The 24,727-nt window shown below is 43.8% G+C and overlaps 2 protein-coding genes across 4 annotated transcripts in view; one reads left to right on the forward strand and one right to left on the reverse strand.

Annotated features, from left to right (window-relative positions):
- The window catches only part of SLK (STE20 like kinase), a 49,820-nt gene extending 42,847 nt beyond the window's left edge, over positions 1-6,973 (forward strand). For all 3 annotated transcript variants that reach the window (XM_083866175.1, XM_083866174.1, XM_083866176.1), the window contains 2 exons: positions 707-820; positions 1,310-6,973. In XM_083866175.1, the coding sequence (XP_083722301.1) occupies positions 707-820; positions 1,310-1,456 (261 nt within the window). In that variant the 3' untranslated portion in view covers positions 1,457-6,973. The remainder of the gene's footprint in view (positions 1-706; positions 821-1,309) is intronic.
- Positions 6,974-7,156: 183 nt separating this feature from the next.
- COL17A1 (collagen type XVII alpha 1 chain) overlaps positions 7,157-24,727 on the reverse strand; it is a gene marked incomplete at its 5' end in the record, with an annotated part of 32,492 nt that continues 14,921 nt past the window's right edge. The window contains 37 exons of the mRNA XM_083866991.1: positions 7,157-7,320; positions 7,488-7,559; positions 7,777-7,839; positions 8,399-8,539; positions 8,723-9,136; positions 9,906-10,058; positions 10,296-10,409; positions 10,932-11,021; positions 11,283-11,411; positions 12,087-12,170; positions 12,765-12,902; positions 13,182-13,295; positions 13,925-13,972; positions 14,344-14,400; positions 14,560-14,601; positions 14,678-14,704; positions 15,215-15,274; positions 15,425-15,481; positions 16,194-16,235; positions 16,356-16,409; positions 17,582-17,662; positions 18,361-18,396; positions 18,925-19,005; positions 19,218-19,253; positions 19,785-19,820; positions 20,263-20,289; positions 20,631-20,702; positions 21,069-21,104; positions 21,453-21,515; positions 21,881-21,916; positions 22,117-22,152; positions 22,551-22,604; positions 22,744-22,779; positions 23,165-23,227; positions 23,723-23,827; positions 24,003-24,065; positions 24,531-24,557. Coding sequence (XP_083723117.1) covers positions 7,271-7,320; positions 7,488-7,559; positions 7,777-7,839; positions 8,399-8,539; positions 8,723-9,136; positions 9,906-10,058; positions 10,296-10,409; positions 10,932-11,021; positions 11,283-11,411; positions 12,087-12,170; positions 12,765-12,902; positions 13,182-13,295; positions 13,925-13,972; positions 14,344-14,400; positions 14,560-14,601; positions 14,678-14,704; positions 15,215-15,274; positions 15,425-15,481; positions 16,194-16,235; positions 16,356-16,409; positions 17,582-17,662; positions 18,361-18,396; positions 18,925-19,005; positions 19,218-19,253; positions 19,785-19,820; positions 20,263-20,289; positions 20,631-20,702; positions 21,069-21,104; positions 21,453-21,515; positions 21,881-21,916; positions 22,117-22,152; positions 22,551-22,604; positions 22,744-22,779; positions 23,165-23,227; positions 23,723-23,827; positions 24,003-24,065; positions 24,531-24,557 — 2,837 coding nt within the window. The 3' untranslated portion in view covers positions 7,157-7,270. The remainder of the gene's footprint in view (positions 7,321-7,487; positions 7,560-7,776; positions 7,840-8,398; positions 8,540-8,722; positions 9,137-9,905; positions 10,059-10,295; positions 10,410-10,931; positions 11,022-11,282; positions 11,412-12,086; positions 12,171-12,764; positions 12,903-13,181; positions 13,296-13,924; positions 13,973-14,343; positions 14,401-14,559; positions 14,602-14,677; positions 14,705-15,214; positions 15,275-15,424; positions 15,482-16,193; positions 16,236-16,355; positions 16,410-17,581; positions 17,663-18,360; positions 18,397-18,924; positions 19,006-19,217; positions 19,254-19,784; positions 19,821-20,262; positions 20,290-20,630; positions 20,703-21,068; positions 21,105-21,452; positions 21,516-21,880; positions 21,917-22,116; positions 22,153-22,550; positions 22,605-22,743; positions 22,780-23,164; positions 23,228-23,722; positions 23,828-24,002; positions 24,066-24,530; positions 24,558-24,727) is intronic.

Raw genomic sequence — 24,727 nt, forward strand, 5'->3', positions numbered from 1 at the left:
TGTTGTTTGTGTATTGTGGTTCTGTACTCTGCATCAGACCCATTTGGTACTGGAACCCTAAGAAACACAACCATTGCCAACTGCTCATAAAAAAGTGCAGAGACTTGGAGCCAAATAATTGATTTTTTTCTTATCGTGCTTCAAAAGTCATCTGAAAGTGAGGCAGATGCCCAGGTACCTTACCGAGAGAAATGGGAAGCTGAGGTGTGGTTTGTGCACACTTTTCACAGGGCAATTCTGAGGCTGCTTCTGCAACCACATTTGTCTCTTCTTTAAGCTCCATTTATTTGTGTCAGTTCTTAACACCAAGAGTTGAAATATTTCCAAAAAACGGTTTCCTTTTTAATGTAATTGGTTTTAATAAATTATACAGACTGTCTTTAAAAAGCAGAGCAGAAACGCTGCCTGACCTTGAAAAGCATCATTAGGCAGTGAAACACAGTTTTGAATAACACCCTCAGCAGCTGCCTTAATGATGCTCAGCGATGTATTTGGATTTACAAGTGTTTCTTATCTCAATTGGCTCCGATGGAAAGATCAGCTTTTGAAAATGCAGCCTCGTAACATACTTTCGTCTTGTAATTATTCACGTCACTATTTACACGGAATAAGCTAATTAGAAAGAATTAGGACAACATATGTCACTGTACAAATGTTGAGTTGCCTAATCTGAATTAGTTTTACATAAGGATTATCTTGTTTTAAGAATGAAAAATGCCATCTACTGGTAGAGCATGAGACTCAGAAGCTAAAAGAGCTGGATGAAGAGCACAGCCAAGAACTGAAGGAATGGAGAGAGAAATTGAGACCGAGAAAAAAGGTAAATGGGAGCAGTTCACGAATCAGGAAATTATCAAGGGTTTGATCTAGAAGATACAGATGGTACAAAAGTGTTGCAGAAGAGGAGAATCAAGCTGCTGTACAAAGCTGTTGCAGTTCACTGTATAATAAAAAATGTTTAAAAATTGCATAAGCTGAGCAAAGGGCAGGTGCACCAAAACAGGCTGGGTGTTACCAGCCTCTTTACAGGGCTCCCACAGGCAGCACATGTGTGCAAGTTTGCATGGAAAACTTAAATGGAGGTAAATTTGGGGTTAGGAATTTATTTCAGAAGCCAAAAAAATTGAGTGACATATAGCAGACATATAGCTCATGGCAGAGGTTAGTCTTGGGGGATTATTTTATTTTAAAAGGGAACGTACTAGAGTTTCACACAGTTCAGAGATAGATCAGACAAATTGTCTGCACAATAAATGGGTTTCTTGTACTTTGCTTTGTTAATCCTGTGACAATCTGATTTTGGGTTTAGATGCTGGAAGAAGAATTTGCCAGAAAACTGCAGGAACAGGAAGTTTTCTTTAAAATGACTGGAGAATCTGAATGCCTTAATCCTTCAACACAAAGCCGGATTTCCAAATTCTACCCAATCCCCAGCCTTCACTCCACTGGGTCCTAACTCTGGGAACTTCTGTAGATTTTGCTGTGTTTGGAATTCTCCCTCCCTACGGTCTAACCCGACTTACCCGCAGCGTATGAACATCGGGGACCTCGCTTGTCTTGTTTGAGAGGAGACAATCAGTGTCAGGAGCAGTTTCTTCACTCCCCTGAACAGAAGAAACCAACCAGGTGTTGGTGTACAATGGTATTGTCACGTCCTTCAGATGTTTCAAGACTAAGTGGGCTTTTTATCCCAGTCTCTAAAAGTACGTTACCTACGGTTTTGACTTTAAGCCTGAAATATTAATTATGCTCTTTCTCGTCACAAAAGAAATGGTTTCTCATCTGAACATTTAAACAGTGTAATATTAGTTCAGCTACTGTGTTTTTTAAGCATCAGATTTCTTCACAAGAGAATTCCACAATTGAAACTGCCATGAGAGGTTTAAAATTTCATAATGTGAGCAGTGTCTTCATACCAAGGACTGAAACTAATTACTGAGAACATGCCAGTAATCAGAAAAACAAACCCTTATGTTTAAATGCAATTGGCAAAAGCAAAAGCCTTTGCAACTTCTTTCAAAAGAAACCTCTGGCATAAATTAAACTGAGCTGATCTCCATGACGTGTTTTGTCCATTAGTTCCATAATGAAATGGGGTGCTAGTTTAATTAATACAGTGCCTGAAACACTTAGATATGCTGATCCTGGCAACAGGATAAGGTTTTGTCATTTAAAAACACAAAACTCCTTAGCATTGTTATTACTGTACAAAACAAGATTTCTTGCTGCTACTGCCATTTTTGTTGTAAATCCTCACCCTAAAATATTTTGCACTAAAATATGTAAAGGTGAAAGAAATGCTAACTTTAAAATGCACAGTTTATTATTTTCTTTAGCTATTACATACAGGTGGTTAGTTCTACAAATTGAAAAACTGTAGAATGTATTTTTTAGAAAGCAGTGTGCAAAATGCACGTGGTTTTTCTAACTGTACCTGGAATGGGTAGAGCCATTGTTCTGTTCTTACCAAAGCCTGTTCATTTGAACTCCATCACAGAAGTGGAGGTGGATGGTCATATTTATAAACAACCATGGCTAAAGTCTGATTTCACTAGAAGTGTTAGATTCCTTTTTTTTTTTTAATTTTAGTCATTCTATTTTAAGGAAAGATTTAAGTTAAATATATAGACAAACTCCTTTATGAAGCTGGGTGTTTTGCTTTTGTGTTGCCACCTACTAACATAGGCAGGTTTTATTTTTCGAGTTCCTAGATGTACCATAAGTTATTTGCCTGACTGATCTGTAGTGGGAAATCTGAACCGTCTCCAATAGCGGGGTAGGGAAATAGAGCTGTATTAGGTCACTTTTGCTGCACTCCTTTTGGTGGATAGAGGTTGAGTCATATCAAGACAGTGTTATAAGCTGTACTTGGGTATATTGGAGCTCCATTTGTAAAATAGTATTTGTTTTCTGTCTTTTGAGGCCTGACTTTCTCTTATCTCTTTGGGCATCAACTGCACCTGTTTTGTTTTGCTTGCTTGCTTTGACTGTGCAACTGGTGCCCATTCCATGGCATTCATTTCATGGGAACAGTGTTGCTGCATGGCAATGAACTCGGAAATTAACATAGGACTTTAATCAGCTGTGGTTGAAATGTTGGATGCTGAAATCCTTGGACGTTGAACCGACACCTTCTCAATGAAGACACTTAATTTACAGCACAGTAAAAAGAAAATTGGAAAATGCATGTTTTAATTTAAATTTTGTAACTTTTTGATAGCATAATTACTTTAATAGCTAGCCTTAATTTCTGGCATTTTATTATTTTAAATGTGTATCGTGTACTGTTGTAAATTCACACACCATATCTCTAAAATGTTCTCTGTTGCTAAATGCAAAGTTTTTTGAATTGTTTGTTTAGTAGGGAAAAAAAAGTCTTTGAAGACCTTTTGCTTTTTAAGCTCCACCTTCATAAATTGACTGTTATTAAGATAACATTAAATAATCTCCATCTCTATTTAACAGAATTTGTTTGCAATTTCATATGAAGTAGGCTCAGTGCTTTACCTGGGGAGTAGGCAGGGCAGGCAGATTTCCTCTTATGGATTATGTCTACATTCATCCCCATTAAAGTCCTCACAGGGAAATGTTAATAATCTTCTCCTTATGTTTTTGGTAGTTTCAGTGATACATTGCTAATATGTATTGGCATTCTGTTTACCTCTGTCTGAATCTCTTACATCTTTTATTTGAAGATCCTTTTCACACAGGCCCTGCAATCTGATCTCATTGTAAATTGCACAAATAACTGTAACTGAGCTCTGGGATGAAGGGAGGGATCGGATGTGGCAGTGGAAGCCTTGCTCAGGTCTCCAGGTGGGGAGCCCTGTGAAGCACTTGCAGCCTCGTGAACTGGGCTGAGAATTGATACCAAGGGTAAAAATACGTTTTCTGAGTGATAACAAGAACTAGCATGAGTACTTACACATTTAGACTGATAAAATTGGGTTTAAGTGTTTCAGAATGTGAGAGAGATGTTCCAATACTGTATCAGTGTCAGAAAATTCAATTCAAATTAATTTAGTCTCACATAGGCCTAAAAAACATCTCCTGAGATGCGAAATCCAATCTCAGTACTATCTCATGTCACTTCCCTAATGAATGTTAGCAGCTCCATCTCCAGGGTGGTGAGGTGTGTTTTCTGCAGCCAAAACAATGTGCTTACTTACAAATTCTTACTGTTTGGCAGATCTCATTGTCCCCACACACTTACAAAACTGACCACAAATCAGTATTTGCTCACCATTGTGTTTTACTACATTGTAAATTCTGTCCACAGAAAAATGAGCAAAGGCAATAAATATGTGGATTGCAGTGCTGTGTGTGGGTTCTCCTCCTGTGTTTACAACTGATGCTCATGGAAAACCTGCCTACAGGGCCTCAGCTTCACACCATGTGCTTCCCAAGCTCTGAACGTGCATTTTGGCACCGCTTAGGGCATCTGGGGAGATCTGAGGCGAAAGTTCTTCAGGTGCACATGCTGCCCCTGTTTTTGGGAGATTCTGGCTGAGGAGGGCTTACCAACCCAGGGGAAAGTGGGCTGTGGCAGCCCTTGATCTTCTGAAATTTCAGGGTAACTTTGCTGCTTGTTTTATGATGAAGAAATACTCCAGCATTTGATCCTCTCTGAGTCCCATAAAACAAATTTTCCTTCTCCAAGTACTCTGTCTCCAGTCTACACATGAGAACTATATACAGCATGTAAATATGATACTGAAGTTGTTATTCTTATGATTGATTATGTAGGTCCTGATTTATAAACACCTTCTGAAGGAAAACCTTTATTTGAATTGGCACCTGAATTCAAATTCCCTGGTGGCAGTGCTGCACTGTCCTGACCATCAGTATTCACTCAGAGTGATTTTTCACATCACATTAAAAACTGATGTTCAGTTGGAGCTGTATCCTTTTTTTCAGGTAATCTTTTAAGCTGATGCTTTTAAAAATCACATTCATGGGTACTCAATATCTAATCAATCACACAGTTAAAGAAATTATTCTTCTGTTCCAGAGGACTTTGATAACTCCATTCTACTGAATTCTTTTCCTTAAAAATTGGAAACATAGCACCTAAACTAAGAGAGAGCTAAGCAAAGCAGCAATGAAATTGCTTTTGTCACACCATGTCTTTTGTGACAGCAGCATCACGTAGGAAGTTTAAGATGATTCTCCAACTGAAATAGTATCTGCCTTGCAAGTATTTCAACCCTGCTTTGGTATAGGAAAGATTCAAATAAGGTGTTTTAAATTCAGGAACTTGAGTCTACTTTTAGGCAGCCCGATTTTCAGAGCTGTTTTGCAGCTGTAGCTCCCAGGACCTCAGAAATACATTGTTGCTGAAAACTGAAATGTACAAATAAACTCAGTACCAGTTGCTTCCACTGATCAGCTACTTCTTGGTTCATCTGCTGCAGGGAAAAGGGGCAAGTTTGAAGACAGTGACTCTCTGGTTGTTAGAGGAAAGGGCAGGGGGGAGCATTTAGGTCCACTGTGTTGATAAGTTCTGTGTTAGCATTTACACTCTGGTCATTTTACATCAAAATCTCTACTTCTCAATCTCTGAAACTTCTTTGCATTGATGTGTCCATGCAAATTTCCCATTCCCAGACTGCTTCTGCCATCTTCACAGCAGTTGATGTAAGATTAGAGAGAATTAACCTTCCTTGTTCACAGGCAAGCCAAGGCCAGGATGCCCATCATTTCTAAAGTCTTGTGAAAGATGAGAACAGATAAAGGGAAGGAGAAGACAAATGAAAGATGGTGTTTATTTTACAGAACTGTTATTTATTCTGCATCCCCTTTCTCCAACTCATTCCTTGTGCTTTGTTTCTGTAGCTCCTTTCCACATCTGGCATTTGGACAGTCAGTGATGCCAGAGGAAAACCCCTTAAGCACAAACACGCTCAAGCCCAACCCATGAGAAAGGGTTCGTGTGCTTCCCCTGCACAAGGCTGAGTCCAGGGTTACCCTGATTTAACAGTCTTCCACATTTACAATTGGGTGGTAAAGCCTCTTTGGTAATGAGACTCAGTCCTAAAATGGTGGGAAGAACAGAAACTAGGAAGGGACATTGAGTGGTATCTAATGTTGAACTGCCATCCTACTTTCTGTCAGGAAGCCAAGCAGAGCAGGAGCAGCCTGTGACAAAACACGCGCCTGAGGCACTGCTGGCCTCGTGTTCTCCCAGCAGTTTGTTGAATGTTTTGTGTTAACTGCAAACCAAGTTATTTTTGCCTTACAGAAAGCAACCAAAAATCACGAGATGGATGAATAATTGGCTAAAAGTCTCTGTACAGCTTGTGGAAGTGAACTTGCAGTAGCTGCCATACAACAGTTTTGGGTGTTCTTTTGTCTTGTTTTTCCAAATAATTTGATTTCATGGCTTCCTGTAGAATATTGTAATAATTCTGCTGTAAATACAATAAAATCACAGTTTGCTGAGATTGCCTCAGTTTTGTTGATGGAAAACTTGCATGAAATACAAGTGATTTGTACAAGCATTTGAGAGAATGGGATGATTAACAATGTTTAAAATAACTGAGTATAAAAGTATTTAATGTCTTGCCATTGTATTTACCATTGTACCTCAGACCCATCTCAGGTGCCTCACCCTGCCCCACAACAACCTGCAAGAACAGAACAGTCATCCTGAATAGTTCAGGGATAGGGTTAAAAACACACTTTAATTGGGATGTTTACATTAAAGATTATTTTTCACCACTGTTTAAAAAAAAAAAAAACAACAGAAAAAATACAAAAATATTTTTAGAAGATAAACAAATTACGTTTAAAAGTGCTTTGGTTTGGCCCCTGGGTGTGTCCTGTCTCACTGCTGCTGTAAACGGGCTCCACTTGGACTTGGCAGAACTTGTGGAGAGGGAATCCCAGGGCAGTGTAAGCCCAGGGTTTCTCATGGGGCCTTGTGGGCTGCATCTGATCCCTGACAAACCATGCATTTGGTGGGGATGGAATTGTTTCCTTTTTTCTGCAGGTTTTTACATATCTGGGAGTAATACAAGAAGCCTGGACTAGGTGAGACAGGAAGCCCTTGTCAGCCCAGGGGCATGAAGCCAAACATCAGTAACAGGAGCAAACACCCACACTAGGGCCATGCTGGACAAACACAAGAGACATTCAGATCTGAACTATCAATTCTAAGGGGTCAGCTGAGCAGGGAAGATGTTTTAGCATTAAGGCAGTGAAGACTCAGACTAATTCTCTGTAGGCTGCTGGGAATGCTGCCCTGTGCAGAACTGAGCTACCTCTGTTCTTAAACACCAACATTTCTTCTTTTTCTTCTGCCAACATACAGTTGTTCACCTGGGGACCAGAAAAAACAGAAGGAGGATTAGGTGAAAAGACTGTAAAAAGACAAAAGATCTAAACAAAAAATCTGGGGCTGTGTTTTCCAGCTATTCCCAGGCATAGACTGGTGCCACTCCCTGACAGTCCAACCCTGCTCTCCTGGGGATGGCATATGTTCCTACCTTTCTCTCCCTTCTCTCCTTTCGGTCCCCTGTGCCCTTGTCGTCCTGGTGGGCCCATTGGCCCAGGGTCACCTGAAGGAAGGAGAAGACCAAGTTTACCCTTGAGCACAAGTGACCCACAGACAGGGACAGGCCAGGGGAAGGGACACCAAGTCAGGACAATGTATGGGCAGAGATCCTGAGGGTGCCACCTTCACTGTGAGAGGGTGTGAGCTTGAGCAGTGCTGTGACCTCTGTGGTCACAGTGCTGCTTCCTGGGCATCACAAGGCTGAAGAGAGTAAGTCTTACCTTTGGGTCCACGATAACCCCTCTCCCCCTTTTCACCAGGTGGCCCCTGGATGGCACCATGTGCTGGAGAGGGAAATGAAGGAGAGAGTGAATGAGTGGGAGAAATCACTGCCTACTCAGAAGCTGTGAGTCACACTAGAAGGACATTTCTCTCTTGGTTAGATGGGATTAGACTGACCAATCCAAGCAAGGTTTTTAAACAGGGGTTTGGTCCCAATGAAGTCCCAAGGACAGCTGTGATGTCATTTCACCAGTACTGCTCTGTCACTCTCTCTCTGGGTGTCTGGCTGTCACTAGGGCTAGAGCTGGCCTCTGCTCAGGGTGGGGAATCTGAGAGCAGAGTGAACTCATGTTTCTGTACATGTGCCAGCCAAGCCATGTTAGGGTCACAGAACTTGTAAGGCCTTCAGGGGCTGAGATGAGTTTCCTACAAATAGTGGGAAAAACTGATGTCCTTCCTAATGATAAGACTGCACCTCCCCAGCAAGGAAGGAAGGACCATCCACCTTCAACTCTGCACCTTGACTTTTGCACTGTGCAAAGGTGAGATCAGTAGGTCTGTGAAAGGCTGGAGAGATCTAACATGCATGAGCCAGAAATGCCAAGTCAAAATGTCACTCACTTCTAAAGAAGTCCATGAGGTCTGCGGTGACATTGCCATAGGCCGCAAAGACCTTGCTGATACCAGGGGGACCAGGAGGGCCTGGGGGACCTGCAGGTCCCTGTGCAGTGTAAGACATCAGGTCCTGGAGAATACCTCGGCCTGTGGATTAAAGATGTCATTTGAAAGGAGCTCTGGGAGAACTGTGGCTGCATGCTGAGAAGGTGTAAGGGAGAGCTGTAGGCAGCAGGAAGGAGAGGGAAGTGCACAGCATGACCAGGCACCAGGGGTTTGGAGTTGTAGGCTGGGATAGGGAGGGTCAGGATGAGCAGGCATTGCACTCACTCTGCAGGCTCTCTGACACACGGAGTGCCAGCTCATTGTAATCCAGGGAACCAGTGAAGGAATTGCTGTAGGATCTGCTTGACCCTGCTGATCTGTGTGATTCCTCTGTCAGCAGCCCATCAAAAGCCCCATCAGTGCCCATGGAGGCATCGTAAGCACCATTACTGCCCACTGAGGCATGGTAAGAGGACACGCTGCTTCTGGAGCTGCCATATGAGCTGCCTGTGCCCAGCGAGCCCCCAAGAGAGCCCTCAGCACCAAGGGATCCTCCATGCAAGTGCTCAGAAGCTCGTAACCCTTGGTATGAAGAAGACATAGACCCAGACACAAAGCCACTGTCTCCTTTGGGTCCTGGTGGTCCCTGTGGCCCAGGGGGCCCAGGGGGTCCTGATATGTAGCTTCGAACTTCATCACCTGCAAAATACAAGGAGGGAACTTCAGGGACACTGGGCTTGACAGAAGTCCTGTGCTACCACCTGAATGAAGACTGGAGTGTGAAGTTCTGTCCCACCAACCATCACAGTGACCCCCATCCAGTTCCATTTTTCAGGCAGCAGGCACATATCAACCTTGAATTCTACAGATGGCAAGACACTCTCCTTCCCATCTCTCCCACAGTTTTGTGTGCCCGATCTTGGGAACATGCCCAATGATTTTGCAGAAGTGTGCACTCCTCCGGCCAATTTCAGCACCTCTGCCAAAAGAGCTGTTTTGTGACCAAACAACAGTTTTCCAAAACTGAGGTGTTTTTGAAAGCCTGCCCTGGATGACTCACCAGGATGAGCTCAGACCTTTGCTTCACAGCTAGCTCAGTGCCACCTTCCAACCCCTCCATTATCCAGGGCTCTGTGGGCAAGTGTTTACCAAAGAAAATGCATTTCCCATGGTAAAACTCTGCTGGTGGCCTTACTAGGGACCCATGTTCAGCACAGTTCAATTATAACTATCCAGTGCTTGTCCCTGTTGTCTCACTGCACAGACTTTGGCAGTTGGACTGAGAGGAGAAAAGCCTACAGGGTGCAGCACACTCCTGTAGATCTGGCTGTAGAGGGAAGGTGCTGCTTTAGCCCCTGTTCAGGGAGGGCTCCTACAGCAATGTCTCAGCTATGGCAGAGCCAGTCACCTACACAAAGTAAAGCATGTCTTGGGATGTGTGCAAGAAGTATGGATGCTGTTTCCTTACTCTTCAGGTACTGGATCAGCTCACTCCTGAACTCGTCACTGTTGGTGATGTCAGCATAGGACAGGAGACCAGTTCCAGAGAAACCTGGTGGTCCTGGAGGGCCAGGAGGGCCAGGTGGGCCCCGGACTCCAGAAGAGGAAGAGTATCCAACATCTTGAGAGAGAGAAAGAATTGTTTTCCATCAGTGAGAGGATAAGGAAATTGAAAGTTTAAAAGCTCCAACCCCAACTTCCATCCCTTTACAGATGGCATTGATAAAATTGTTTTCCTTACAGTGACTTTGTTCCCAGTGGGCAGTCACATCCCTGCTAAGCTAAATCTCAGCCTCAGTCCCTCCAGCATCTACCAACAGAATCATCCTGCAAGCTGTGAGAAGCACAAGTGCTTTACTTTGAAGGTAGGCAGCGACGTCCTCCAGAGTGGTGCCTGGTGATCCAGGTATCCCTGGAGGTCCTGGGGGGCCTGCAGGACCAGGGGGCCCAACAACACCACTGAATTCAGAGTCTGTAAGACACAAAGGAAGAAAAGAAGTCACCCAAACAACCACAATCCTAATGAATGTTCCTTGACAATAGAGGTTATGCCAGATACAGCCAAGTAGAAGGGTTTTTTCTCTCCAGTACCTTCTGATGCAGCCTTCTTGGTGCACCTCACTTCCCTGCATATAGATGTTACATTGGACAACCAGGTGATTCCAAAGAGAATAAAGTCTCTATTTTTAAAATATAGTTTTAAAGAGGCATAAGAAATGATGCCTTTGTGCTGCAGAATTTGGATACGACAAAGGGCTGCTTCATGCCCAACTCCAAGCCAGCCCCACTGCTGTTGCTCCTCAGAGGAGCATGGTGATCCAGCTGCAGGCCCCTGCGGGGTGCCAGCAGAGGCCTGCAGTGCTGCTAAGGACAAAGGACCATCAGAGGGTTCTTTGTGATGATAAGCAAAAAGGGAAACTCTGTGACTAAGGCTGTAAAAAAGATCCTGGGGCGCGCAGAGCCCCATGACAGGGGAGTGAAGAAGTTGGCTTACTTCGCAGGTACGCCGTCAGGTCACTGTAAGATACACCAGGTGACCCTGGAGGCCCAGGTGGTCCAGGCAGTCCAATGCTCATCCCAGAACCTGCAAAAAATGGTTAAGATTAATTTTTGTTCCTAAGCTCAATTTTTTACACAGAAAGGATTCATTACTAATTTCTGGATAGTATCTTAGCTACAGGGTATCTTTGTTCTCTTGCAAGTCTCTCACAGTCTCTGTGAGGAGGTCTCTGTACATAGGGATTCACAAAACTAGCACTGGAATAGTTTCTACTGATTGACAGCATGAGCTTTGTGCTGGGCTCCCAAAGGAACAGAGGGAAACACACACTAATAAAACCATTACTTGACAAGTAGCTGATAAACCTCCTGGTCAGCTCATCATAATCCAGTGACAGAGACATTCCATCTCCTCCTGGCCCAGGAGGTCCTGGTGGGCCCCGAGGTCCAATGAGATACTGACGAATTTCTTCTCCTAGAAATGAAAAAAAGCATCTTTTAAGGCTGCCCAGCTGTTCCACAGACACCAAGTGTGAGGAGTTCCCAGCCTGTGAGCTGAGCCCCCACCACCAGGGAAACCATCAAAACCTATGGATGCAAAGCTCCTTTCCTCCCTCTTTTCTGGGTGAATTGTCCTGTATATGATGCCAGAAACATCTCTCACAAGGCTGGAAATCTCCTATAACAAGGGTATGAGGAGGATGAGAATTTGGATTGCTTAAGGGACCCCACAGTGGACTGTTTATTTCAGGACACCCTGGACAGCTTTTTGGGTAATGGGAATGAAAAGCAGCTCAGCTGGGAAAGCCCATGCTGAGCTTTGTGGCATTTTGGAGCTATTTGGAGCACAGTGCTGACCAGCATCATCACCTTCAGTGACAGCCAAATGACATCCTGGAGAGAGTTACCTGTCAGCCCACAGTAACAGTGTATATAGAAAAGAATAGAGAGTTGGGGATCCCCCTCACTTCAAGAACAACAATACAAGGCTATGGGGGAACACTGAGAGCGGGGGAGCTGGAAAGTAGAACACTCTGAAGCAGCTGCAGGTAACTCCACTTGCAGACTGGAGACTGGAAGGGAAAGGCAGATCTCCAGGATGATGGGATGCTTTACCCTCATTCCCATGTTTCCCTTGAGGGTCACTTACTTTGCAGCAGGTCCAGAAGTTCTTGGTACAAAATGGATGTAGTGGATACTGAGCTAGAAAATGACTCATAGCGACCTGAAGAGCCTGTGGGAATGAAAAGGTTTTACATGAGCCAGTATGAGACAGAAGGTGAGGAGGGATCAGGAAGGAACAAAGGAAAGATGAATTAATTAACTGGTAGAATGGGCTTCTCATGCCCCTAACTATGGAACAGTTGCTATCTCACACATCCTGGTCACCTCCTGGTCATCACACACAGCTGTGTGTTCTGTGCATTTCTGGTTGAGATTCCAGGCTACTTTCAAAAGCTCTGGGAATTTCATCTACTTCAGGAGGGCCTCAAGCACACAAGACAACCCCCAAATACTTGAGACCACATATACTAAATAAAGCCACCTCTGTTTGGGGCTTTAGGGTGTCAAAGAATCTAACAGCAAATGTTTAATATGAAACTTTTTAAACAGCTGCAACTGCTAGTTAATCTAACCACTAAAAAAGGACAAGGCTCAGAGGACAACTCAGCTGTGTGGAGTCCTGGGCCTAGACTGCTGAGGATGAATAACCTGGTTGGGGTGCTGCTATTTAAAGACTCGTTTCTCCACTGGTTCTCACCTCCTAGGTGCTGCACAAGCTCAGCTGAAGCCATGACTCAATAGAGTTTACCAACATGGTGCTTACTTGTCATATAGCTCATGACACGTGTAGCCAGCTCTGCATAATCCAAGCTGACCCCATCTGCAGTGGTGATAAGTCCAGGTGGGCCTGGAGGGCCTGGTGGGCCTTGGGCACCAGTCAGATAATGTCTGATGTTGTCACCTATGGAGAAAGCCCAAGATATGCCCACATCACTAAAAGAGGGAAGACTGACCAAATGCAAAATTACCAGACCTTCTTCCTCTGACAAAGAACAGGACAACAGAAGGACAGTTCTACAGAGGCCACAGTGGACAACAGCACTTCACAGTATTCAGCAGAAATAAGACCAGAGTAGCAGGGCTGTTGTTGTTTCTAAAAGAAGAGGGACAAGGCCCTAGGGAGCAGAAGAGAGATAGGCATGAAACTGCTGACCCACAGCAAAAATCTCATTATACTCACTCTTAAGGTAGTCAGTGACATACTGTTGAATCTCTTGAGATGAACCTCCACTTGGGCCAGGAGGACCAGGTGGCCCAGGAGGTCCTGGGGGTCCCTGAATTTGTCTGGATCCACCTACAGAAAGCATTGTAAGGAGAAGGAGTGTTTTTGGCACAGCTGCATTAGACCAAGTGATAGTAATGTGTACTTGTATTAAGCCCTTCCCACATGCCTGGAAAGAACTTTGGAAATTGAATATGGAGGGGCTCCCCTTGCATATTTAAACACAGTCTGAGTATGGGCTATTTGGCAGTATAATGTCTTCAATTAATTCAGCATCTTATAATTCAGCCTGTGCAGGGCTGAGTCCAGAGACATTCCTGGCTTTGTACAGGCAGACCTGGTGGGTTTGTGCACTAGAGTGCAGTGCTGTGCAGAATATAGATGGAGATCATAGAGCTCAAGCTCATTAGTCTAACATCACCCTGCTGCTCCCAATCCCAGTCAGCCTGGGCAGCACCAGTTCAAGAACCTGTCCACACAGAGGTAAAACTCTGGCTTAAAGGATTCCCAGTAAACTGGAAAAAGAAAATTGCCAATTCTTAATTTTTTTGATTTAAGGCAAGCTGTGCAAGAAGAGGTTTTGAACACAAATCTCATCAGCATTAGGTTGGTACCCACACTTGCAAAAGTCAAAAGAGCTTTTTCAAAGCCTCCACCAGGATATCAGCATTACTTCTTATTATCAGAGTCTGGCCTCTTACCTCGGGACGCTCCTGGGATGCCAGGTGCACCTGGGACACCTGCCTCACCTGGAAAAGAGTGAGGGAGACAGACACTTGTCATGGGTGTGACTGCATGTTGCATACTTGGTCATGTGAAACAGCTGAGCTACATGCTGTCAGAGAAGCAACTACCCAGCCCTTGCAATGACTGTCTTGAAATGCCAGCTTGTTGGGAAAGAGCATAAGGAAGAGGCCATGGCAGCCTTTCTGAGCCCTCTGTGAACTGGTCAAGTGCCTTGTGCTCACAGCAATTCTATTGCTGTGGTGCTGCTTTGCCTGAAAAGGCAGGGGTGAGCACAGCTCTAATTCCCAAAAGACCAAGTTTTTCCATTCTTTTGTCTCAGCCATGCTTGGATGTGTGAGGCCATCCCCCAAAAAAGAAAAATTTTTAACTTCACCTTTTGGTCCAGGTGGGCCAGGTGGGCCTGGGGGTCCCTGTATGGTGACTCGTTCACCTGTCAGTTGCAGAAAGAGGGTCAGAGATTCACAAAAATAAAGTATGTGGACAAAATCCTGGCTCCACTAAAATTAAGTTAGAATGAATAGAGCAGGATTTTGGCCCGATTTCAGCCCAGGGACAATGAATTCAAGGAGGAAAGAGGGCACAGACTAACCGTGGGAGGAGAAAGCTGAAAGGCCAGGATCACCCGGTTCTCCTGCACGAGACACAGAGATGAAGGAGCAGTCACACAGCCAGGAAAGCTACCCTGAAACCCACTAAGATCTCCTTACCTGTGAATCCCCGTGGACCTCGTTCACCTGTGAACAGGGGAGCAGAGGAACAGTGTCAGGATTTGCTTTATTCTCATCAGCAACATCCCAGCCCACACTGCAGCCTATCATCTTGGCCTTCAATTTGTAGAGGAGAAATGGGTAAAGGGAGCAGGTCCACGTTTTCCTGCCAGCTGAGAGCTGAGCTGCACTTCACAGGGTCACCTCCTTGCTGATTTAATCCACAGTGCATTTTGCAAGAAGGCTGTCCCCTTCAATGGCAAATCTGAAGTTCTGAATGTTCTTGAGTAAAATGGGCTTGTGAAGTTGGGATCTGAATATAGCAACTGCTTTGACACCAGTACTGGAGGCTAATAAATTTCTTTGACAAAGACTGACTTATTTTACAGCAGACAGGAGTCCTACTTAGTGACAACTATGCTAGCTTACTTACAGACAGAGAAAGGCAGGAAATTCTGCTCCTAAGCCCTTCCTTCTTTTCAGTCTAAGGTGCTGAGATCCCACTAGCACTTTGGTGAGGCAGCATGATATACCCACCTCGGTCTCCCTTTGGGCCTGGTGGTCCTGGTGGACCTGGTGGGCCTGTGAAGAATCCTTCTGCAATTCAAAAAAAGAGATTTCTTCATGACATCCAATAGAACATGAAACAAGGTTTCTCTGGCTCCATTTGGTCCTAACCATATATGTGCTCTCTGGAACCCCAACAGGACATTCCCAGGACCAGATGACAGAGTGGCAAGAACCTACCTGAGTTGGACATGGATGGTCCTAATCTCCCTGGTGGGCCTGGAGGTCCTCGCAATCCTTCCCCTAGGCAAAAGAGACACAGAAAGGCTTCAGGAAGGATCAGCCTCAGCAATGTAAGTAAATGAATATAAGAGCTGCTGCATCTCCAGCCATGGCCTTAGCTTGAGTATTTCCCAGTGTAGGCACTTATCACTGCTTTCTTCACACATCTATCCCTGATAGTTACTTTTCACTATCATTTGCCACCATAGCAGAAAAGGACAGAGAAACTAATTTCTTTGTGGTATTGGATGCCTATCCCATCACACATCCAACCTGCTCCCTTTTCCTGCTGAGCAGAGAGCAAGGAATGGGGTTCTGCTCCTGTCATATGTCCTCCCACACCTTCCCTGTTCTGGCTGAGGAAGGGAAATCTGTGTTACAGGATGGGGCATGGGGATATGTTCCTCATGATAAGAACCTCCCCATCTGTCTGCAGTTGAAAGTTAAGGCTGGACAAGTAAGAAGTAAATATGGAATTGATTGCTGTTCCTTCCTTGTTCCTTCCTGTTCTCAACTTGAGAACTTTGAGTGTCTTCCTAAGAAGTATGGCTTTTACTAACTAATACTCTGGCTAGAACCCTCTGCCAAAGCAAATATTCCTTGTTGGGCAGCATCTTGCTGCAGTGAAATTGTGTTGGTAGGAACCAACACTATGCAACATTCTGCTTCCAGTCCTAGGCCTTGGAAAAAAACTTTCCAACTTGATTTCAGAGGAACAAGCTCTTACCTGGGGGACCACGAGGTCCAGGGGGTCCCTGCACAGATTCACCTGATGACAAAATAAACAGGGGTATTAGGGAACACTTGCTCAGCAAACTGCATGACCCAGAAATGTGTTATGTTGTGTGAGCATTAATTGCTTAGGTGCTGAGCTCTGTATGTCACATACCTGGGGGTCCAGGGGGACCTGGTGGTCCTGCTCGCCCTTGTAAATCTCCCAGGACTGTGTAAAAGAAAAACACAAACAAGGGAAAATTGTTGCTATGGAGCTACTGCTGCTATGGAAACTGTCAATATATTGCTGCTAAAAGCTCTTACAATCAAAGGTGGACTAAGATGGGACCTGGGTAACCCATGATGAAACTGAGGAGAGAGAGGAGAGATGTGCTTAGCTAGGACATGAAGCAAAATACAGCATTGACCTGGATACTGGAAACAGGGAGAAGAGTAATGGTTGTTGAGAGAAAGACCAAAGGACTCAAAGGTTAAAGAAGGAGGGAAAGAACTTCAAGGAGTGGAAAGATTCTTAAAAGAGGCAAGTTTTGGGAGGAGAACATAACACAGATGTTATTTAACAAATAGCTACACTGTTATCTTGATTGTACTGTGTGATGTACCCTCACCTCCAAGCTGAGGCATAAACTCGAAGTTTAGGGATGCTGTGATCCAAGGCTCCTGATGGGGAACTGGACAGTACTGAAGCATGGTCTGAATCTACACGGCCCCATTCAGATGGTGATCAGGGAAGGATCATTTATAATTTTATGACCTCTTCTACCTTGCTGCAAACTTGCAGAGGTCCCAGATCCTGGGAATAACCAACTCAAAGTGTGTCACACATCTAGTGTTGCACAGAGCAAGTGCTTTTCTTGGGATGTTGTTAAACCATTCTGTTCTCTGCTTATTTTCATATTAAAATTTTTACAAAATGCTACATTTTTTAATGTTAAATTTATTTGCTGCCCTGTGAATTCATCCTTTAATTTGAAGAGAGATTATTTCTGTTGCTTAGATTAACATACCTTTTCAAACTGGTTCTCATCTTACAGGTGTTCATATTGCACAGGGAATTGCCCTGTGTGACCTCAGTGGCTGAAAGCTCTCAGCTCAGTGAATATCTCTCCTGTTAGTGGCTGCTCACCAGCCACTATTCCTCAGCTTCTCTCCCTGGGATGTGGGCCTGATGCCATCTGCCTCCTTTCAAAAGGATTTTGGGATGCACAGATGAGGAAGGCAGAAGAAGTGGCTGGCATTGCAGACACACCACCAAACACACACACACTTGCCCCATGTCATTGAGAAGAAAGAGTTAAGGGCATCTCCTGGTAGCTGTGAGCAGGCCTTGAGATTCTGACACATCTCCAAGCAAAGGAGTGGAAAGGCAGGGCCACTTACTTTGAGCCGCTAATGATGAGACTTCTGTTCTGATGGTTTCTATCACAGCTTCACCTGGGGATCCTTTCTCACCCCGTGGACCTTTTTCCAGGGGAAAAAAAAAAGGCAAGAGAAAAGGAGTTATGTAACTGAGAGAGGGTGACATTTTGTACCTACTCTGACAAGAGGTTCAGACTTTTCTTATGAGAACTGGGAGCATGAACTCAGTCCCCAGATCTGAGGGACAGTGCATTCAAGTGTGGAAATTACTGCCCAGTTTGCTCCAACAGGATCACAGAAAAACAGCTAAGAAAGGTTCTCAGGGGTCAGCTCTGTTCAGGCCCTTCCAAAGAGATGTCTGCCCAACTGGCAGTGCTTTCACAGTGACATTAATCCCAATTTGGCTCTAGTTTGTTCTCCTGCCTTTCAAAATGGCAGGAGGTATCCAGCTGGGCTGTATTCCCCATCACAGAAAGGCAACTCTACTTGAGAAATGCCTTAGAAATACCAGCCTTCAGGAAAAATAGCATTAGAAAAAAAAGACATTTGCAGCATCCACATTACACTAGCTCTTATCACCCTCTTATCACCCTCCTTCTTCCCCTGGGAAAACTAAAAATTATAAAAATTCTTTACGAGATTAATTAAGCCAAATAATGCAAGAAAATGAACTGAAAGGAAGAAATGTGCAAGCAAAAGGGAGAGGGAATGTGCCAAGGGCTTAGAGAATTAGAAACAAAGGAAAACTAATGAATTCCTTTCTCTTAAGAAGCATAATCAAAGCTGAAGGAAAATGGTACCTTGCTGTCCAGGGAGACCAGCTGGTCCAACAGGACCTAGTTTCAAATGAAAAAAACCAAATTTCATTAGATTTTACTGGTTGTATTTTACAATAGCAGAAAAGAATCAATAGGACTTTTATAAGAACTAGGACTATCAAAAAATGTATTTTTCTACACAACTAAATGGAATTGCTATGGGGTATAAATTCATCAATGCCCCACATATTACTTGAATTTCCATCCCCTGGCAATTAAAATGCTTGGTGCCTCTTGGACTGGGGAAATAAGCAGAATGCCACTGACCACAACAGAAAAGAAATGCAAAAGTCCTAACCCTCCTCTTGCATTCCATACTGTAAATTCATGCACAGCCAGTGTATGTGTGTGAAATATTTACAGATGCTTGAGTGGGAGTTCTGCTGCCCTGAGCTCAAAGCTGAGACTGGAAAACAAGCATTTCCTAATTTCAGCAACAGTGATGGAAAAGGGATTAAACACAAGCCTGTCTTCCTGAGCAGCAAAGGAGCTTGATACTACTCCCTGGATTTAAGATATCACTACTTTGTACTCATCAGTACTCACCTGGAACACCTGGGGGACCAGTGGGGCCAGGTGGGCCTGGGGGCCCTGGTGGGCCTGGCAGAGTAATAGTTGATGAGCCCTCTGTAAAACAAACACAAACACTTATAGTCACACATCCAGTGAATGTGTACAAATCTATGCTTAAGGAATCCCACATCCATGGCATATATATTCTCCCAGCACAGGGAGCCCCAGCACAGGCCTGACACACAGTCAAGATGAATTGAGGAGCACAAAAAACCCAGAGAAAAGCCTCCTAAGTCAGATGTGTGACCCTCCACAGCACTACATACCTGCACTTATGACTTTCCCTGGAGCTCCAGGTTCTCCTAGGAAAACAAAGGTACAAAAGTTGAGCTTCTTTTTAGGGGGACAGGTAAGACCTATAATAAGTTCAATAACATTGTACTATTAAGCGTGTAGTTTCTGATCTTTCTGTCCTTGATCTCTTGTCTGAGAAGTCACAGCACTCAAAGGTCAGGGGGGAAGAAAGAGAGCTGTGCTAATCCAGAAATGGCCTCTGAACAGTTTTCCAAGCACTACATCTACCAGCTTAGGCAATAGCCTGGATTTATCCAAGGCAGGCACACAGCTTCCACTGCAGTCACCAGGCATCTTACTCATGCTGAGGGCAGAAAGGGGCTTCAAAGGTTTGCTCAGAGGAGAGCTGTCATGCCATATCCCTCACTGCTCTCCGTGTATGCTCAGGGAAGCTTTGGCTACCGTGCTTTTCAAATCTTCCCTCCCCAAAGCCACTAGATGCCACTGTTGATCCAGGGACTGGTCAGTGGAGCAGCTAATCCTTGCTAAAATGAAATCCTTGGAAAGAAAATGAGCATCAGGGAAGAAACAAAACTCACCTTTAGCCCCTGGTCGGCCTGGGTTGCCTGGAAGTCCTGATATGAGGTAGATAAACAATTTAAAATGGTTAGAGCAAATATTGTTTGCTGTATGTTTTTCAGGTACCCCAGCTGCTTCACTAGTGGGTCTATAGAAGGAGCTCCCTACTCAAGACCCCAGTTTTCAGCCTTTATTAAGCAGGTCCCTGAGGACTTCATAAGCAAGTGGAGGAACTGACTGAGCTGGTAGTATCCCTGGTCCCACTGCTCCTTGGATGATGACACTGCTTCATAGATTTACCTGGGGCTTCTCAAAAGCCCTGCATTGCTCAAAAATTACACATCTTGCACAAAATCTGTCTCAAAAGCCAAAGGAGATGCAGAAACATTAGGACATCACTTTGGAAACCCTGAGAACCAAGATGGAAAATTACAAGGGTTTCTTGAGCCCATATCAAAGTGTGTCATTGATAAATTGGAATATGGTGGAAAAGCCTACCTGGTGGTCCTTGGGGTCCTGTAAGACCTGTCAGAAAAAGGAAAAAACTCTTAAGATGTCTAAAAAATTTCATGTGGGAAAAGGATGGACAGGGAGAAAAAGATTACATTTATGTGAAATTATAGCACACAATTCACAAGTGGTGGAAACTGGCCTGGCAACTGGTATGTAAATCAGCTCATAGCAGCACTGTGGGAAATTTTGGGATCATAAAGGGTCTAGATTCTCTGTGTATTTTCCTTTCATCACCACCTTAAGAATACAGAGATCCTCTGCCACACTTAAATTCAAATTAAGATTGGAAATTGACAAGTAAATCTGTGTTCCTGACTAAGGCAAAAGCATTTTTGTTCTCTGTATGCTTTTACCTGGCTCTCCAGCATCTCCAGTGGGTCCTGGAGGGCCTCTGGCACCTGACATTCCCATAAGGCCTGGTTCACCTAGGGATATAATCAACATTAACAAGACAGAAGTCACTGACATGCAATCTACCAATCCATTCAAGCTTGGACATCCTGCAGCACTTTCTACCTATTGTATTCTCACAGCCAAGTGGCCATCTCCAGCATCAGTGTCTGGGAGGGGAACATCAATGACAGAGGAGTTCTGTAGAGAGGTAACTCTGTCACAAGTTTTCAGCCTGCTCCATTATATGTCTCAGTTCCATGTTTACAGGCTGACTCTACAGTTGAGACAGAAGATCCCAGAACATGAATCTGCTGCCATCTTTCTCCTACTCCTTTTACAAATCAACCTCCTGCCAAACCAGAAAGTACCTGCACTTCTACCTCAAAAGAAGCCCTTACCTTTTTCACCTGGCTGTCCATCACGACCAGGTTGTCCTGTCCAAAGAAAAGAGATTGTCAGGGACTTCTGAAACAGTACCACAGTTATCCTTCCTCCAAAGCGGAGCACAGCCCTAAAGCTAAGAGTGGCTTTTCATCACACTGCATCTGAAAGAAACCTTGGCTGCAGTTACTGAAGATACAGGAAGCATTAATTCAAAACTTAACTATAGGACATTTTTTCTTAGTGTACAGACTAATCATAGCTGTCTAAAGGAAAGACCTAGGATCACAACAAGCATGATTCCACTCCCATGTTGTTTCATTGTCTGTGCTCACAGAAACACAATCTGGGTGGCAGTGACATTATCACACAAATAAATCCAGCTGCTTTCTGGTACCCACCTGGAGGTCCTTTAGCCCCTGGCTCTCCTGGAGGTCCCGGTATTCCTCTTGAGCCTTGCTCACCTGTAGCAAAATAGTATGAAAATAAAGCAAACAACTTGTGGACAATTCTGTCAGCAATATTTGCTGCTTTGCAACTGAAAACCATCATCGGTAGGATGTTCAGGCCCCATGATTCACAATTGTCTCTGGGCATTAGAAGCACTTGTGAATACAGGGCACGTGAGAGAGGATTTTCCTAAAGCTAAATACAAAGATTGTTACCAAGATACTGGAATCAAGAATGGGATCTATTTGTTTATAATTTTGGTGCAAAAATAAAACTTCTATAACCATTAACATTATTACAGTGGTTCAAAGCTAATTGGAATTGGTTGGGATATACTTTTATTAGATTGGCTGTTACTCCAGTATTTCAATCCACTGACCTGTCATTCCACGAGAACCCTTCTCACCCTGATCACCTGTGGTACAAAAAAAGGGAAGCATTCTGTAAGATTGCTTCATTGTAAAATTCTTCCATCAGAGAAAATAAAGTCTGCTTTCTGATAAGAGCACAGAAGAAAAAGCCAAAGATGGATAAGGGTAAAACCCATGGACAATATCCATATCAAAAGGAATCTAAAGAAAATAACCACAAAAGATACTTAATTGGTCAACATACCTTTGGGTCCAGGGGGTCCACTGGCTCCTTTTTCACCTGAAAGATATATGGATGATTGAACAATAGTAGTAACAAATCGTAAGGGAAAGACATTTAATGCATCAAGAAAAATCATAAAGGAAATACAGATTCTGTGTTACCAGACAAACTCAAACTGGAAATCCTTTTCCTTTAACACAGCTCCATCCACCCAACTGTTTTTCCTCTCTTAGACTGCTCTATCACCTCTATGTCTCCTGCATTTCTCAATGCAGTAATCTGCTAGTAATCACAGACTAAGTTTTGTTTTGTCCCCCTTTTCTTCAATTGTACGCTTTTCTTTGCCCATAGAATGAAAATTGTGACACAGTCAGACCATGTCTGTTGCTCAGAGCAGTTCTAGAACAGCACCTCAGCTAGTGCTGCTTCAATTGCCAGGGGGAAGAGAAAGTTACCTTTAGCACCTGGGAGTCCTGCTTCACCTCTAAATCCTTGTAGGCCAGGAGGACCTGCAGAAAAATGAGATGGGGGTTTGCATTCATCCCACTCACCACAATGTATCACTGAAGCAGAAAAACTATGAGAAGATGCCACTGTTTTTGTTCTTCCCAGTCTCTAGATGCCACAGCACAGGAATGCAGCACTCACCTGGAGGACCTTGTGGGCCTGGAGAACCCATCAGACCTATAAAGAACATGTATTTTCTTTTAGTAACACCACAATTAGAAAACAAACAAATTGTTTTCAGTTTGCCCAACAGCATCTACAACCCAACAGGTGTTTAATGGATTGGGATTTGCCCGCCACTAGAAGAATTTGCATTACTGGCATCCTCAAAACCAGGACAACAAATTTAGAGAACTTAGTTCTTGTGACATTGAGGAAATGCTTCCCACTTAAGTAAAGAGACCCAAGCCATCCATCTTGGCTGAGATGCTGGGATCTGTGCTTCAGACCATTACTTCACTTTTCTGGTTACTGCAGAGCAACACACATGAAACAGGAGAGCTGAGGGCTCATTTACCCTTAACCTCTCTGCTATGGGTTCTCTCTCCATCTTCACATTTACCTTTTAGGCCAACAGAACCTGGGAGTCCAGGTGGCCCTGGAGGACCTGGCTCACCAACAGCACCTAGAAAATAAGAGCATGAACAGATATAGTAGAATACAGCTGTGATCCCATTTTTCCATTATCCCATCTACTGTTATTCTTTCTCAGGCAAGTGTCATGAATAATCTACTCATCAGTTCAGAACACTCAAATAGTATCCATTGTCCAAGAAAAGAATATGAGCTCACTGGGCTTTAACAAGATGAATCCCCCAGCTTTGACAATCTGGATAACAGGGAAGAAGATAACCTTGATAGTAAAGTGATTTTGGTTCTGTCAGACTCAAACTTGAGTAAGATCTAGGAAACCAAAGCAATCCTTGTGTACCCATTATAAGTCTGGCAAAAAAAAAAATCCTTTAGGCCATATTAATCTGTGCTGGGAAATGTCTAGATATGAAAATTGAATTTGAATAGTGAAATCAAATTTTATTACTGAAGCGTTTTATTAATCAGGACCAACTTCTTGCTTCTGTCCATTTCTGGTTTATCCAACAACAAGACACTTGTTTCCTACCTCTGTCTCCTTTTTCTCCAAATCCAGGTGGTCCTGGCTCTCCTCGAGGCCCTGGTAATCCTTCTCTACCTCTCTGTCCCATGGGACCTTCCATGCCAGGCTCACCTACAGGAAACAAATGCCTTGTAAAACCAGGTGTCTGTGGAAGGGAGGCTTGGGCAAAAGGATCCATGGCTGGCCCCACTGGGGAAGGCAATGATCACACCAGGCAGGTGTCTGTATTCCCATACCATGTGTCAGTGAGTTGTGAAAGACTCACAGCACTGACAGAGATGCTCACCCATGCTTCCCTTCTGTCCTTTTGGTCCTTCTGGTCCTGCATGCCCACTTGGACCAGGAATGCCTGGAGAGAAATCACAGTAAGCATTCAGAGCTCTTGACTGTGTACCATAAAAGAATAACATGCAACTTAGGGGAACCTCAAACCTGGAGAGATTAAGTCTATGGGGCAAAAAATACAATACTCATAAGGTGGGTGCTTGATATCTTTAGAAGAACACAATACATATAAAAGCACAAGAAAGCTGAACCAAGTATATATGCAGCTGTAGGAATCTTCACAACCCCAAATTCAGCATGCTCAACTAAGAGGAAATCTGGCCAAAGATTTGCTCAAGTCTCTGAGCTGTGTCTGTAGCTCAGCACCAAGGTATTAATCAAGTGACTTAGTCAATGCTAAATATTGACTCTTTAGAGAGCCACCTTGAGCTAAGTTCAAGAAATTTTGCAAGGAAGTGCAAAATCTGTTCTTGCCCACAGTAATGTAAGTAAATGTGCTCCCTTAAGGAGGAATTGAACTATAGCTCACCTGGGACACCAGGAAGTCCTCGGTCACCTGTAGACAGAAACAAAGAGACAGTCAGTGGGGAATAAGTCTTCTCTTTTTGTCACTTTGGCTAACCCTTACCCTCATAAAAAGAAGTTTTTGTTCCTGGAATATTTACAAGTTCTAGTGTCTCCAGCAATTGTCTCCCTTGTATTTATGTAAATAATTGAATAATTGAC

The sequence above is a fragment of the Zosterops lateralis genome (assembly GCF_965231275.1).
Source record: "Zosterops lateralis genome assembly, chromosome: 8".
Classification (NCBI taxonomy): Eukaryota; Metazoa; Chordata; class Aves; order Passeriformes; family Zosteropidae; genus Zosterops; species Zosterops lateralis.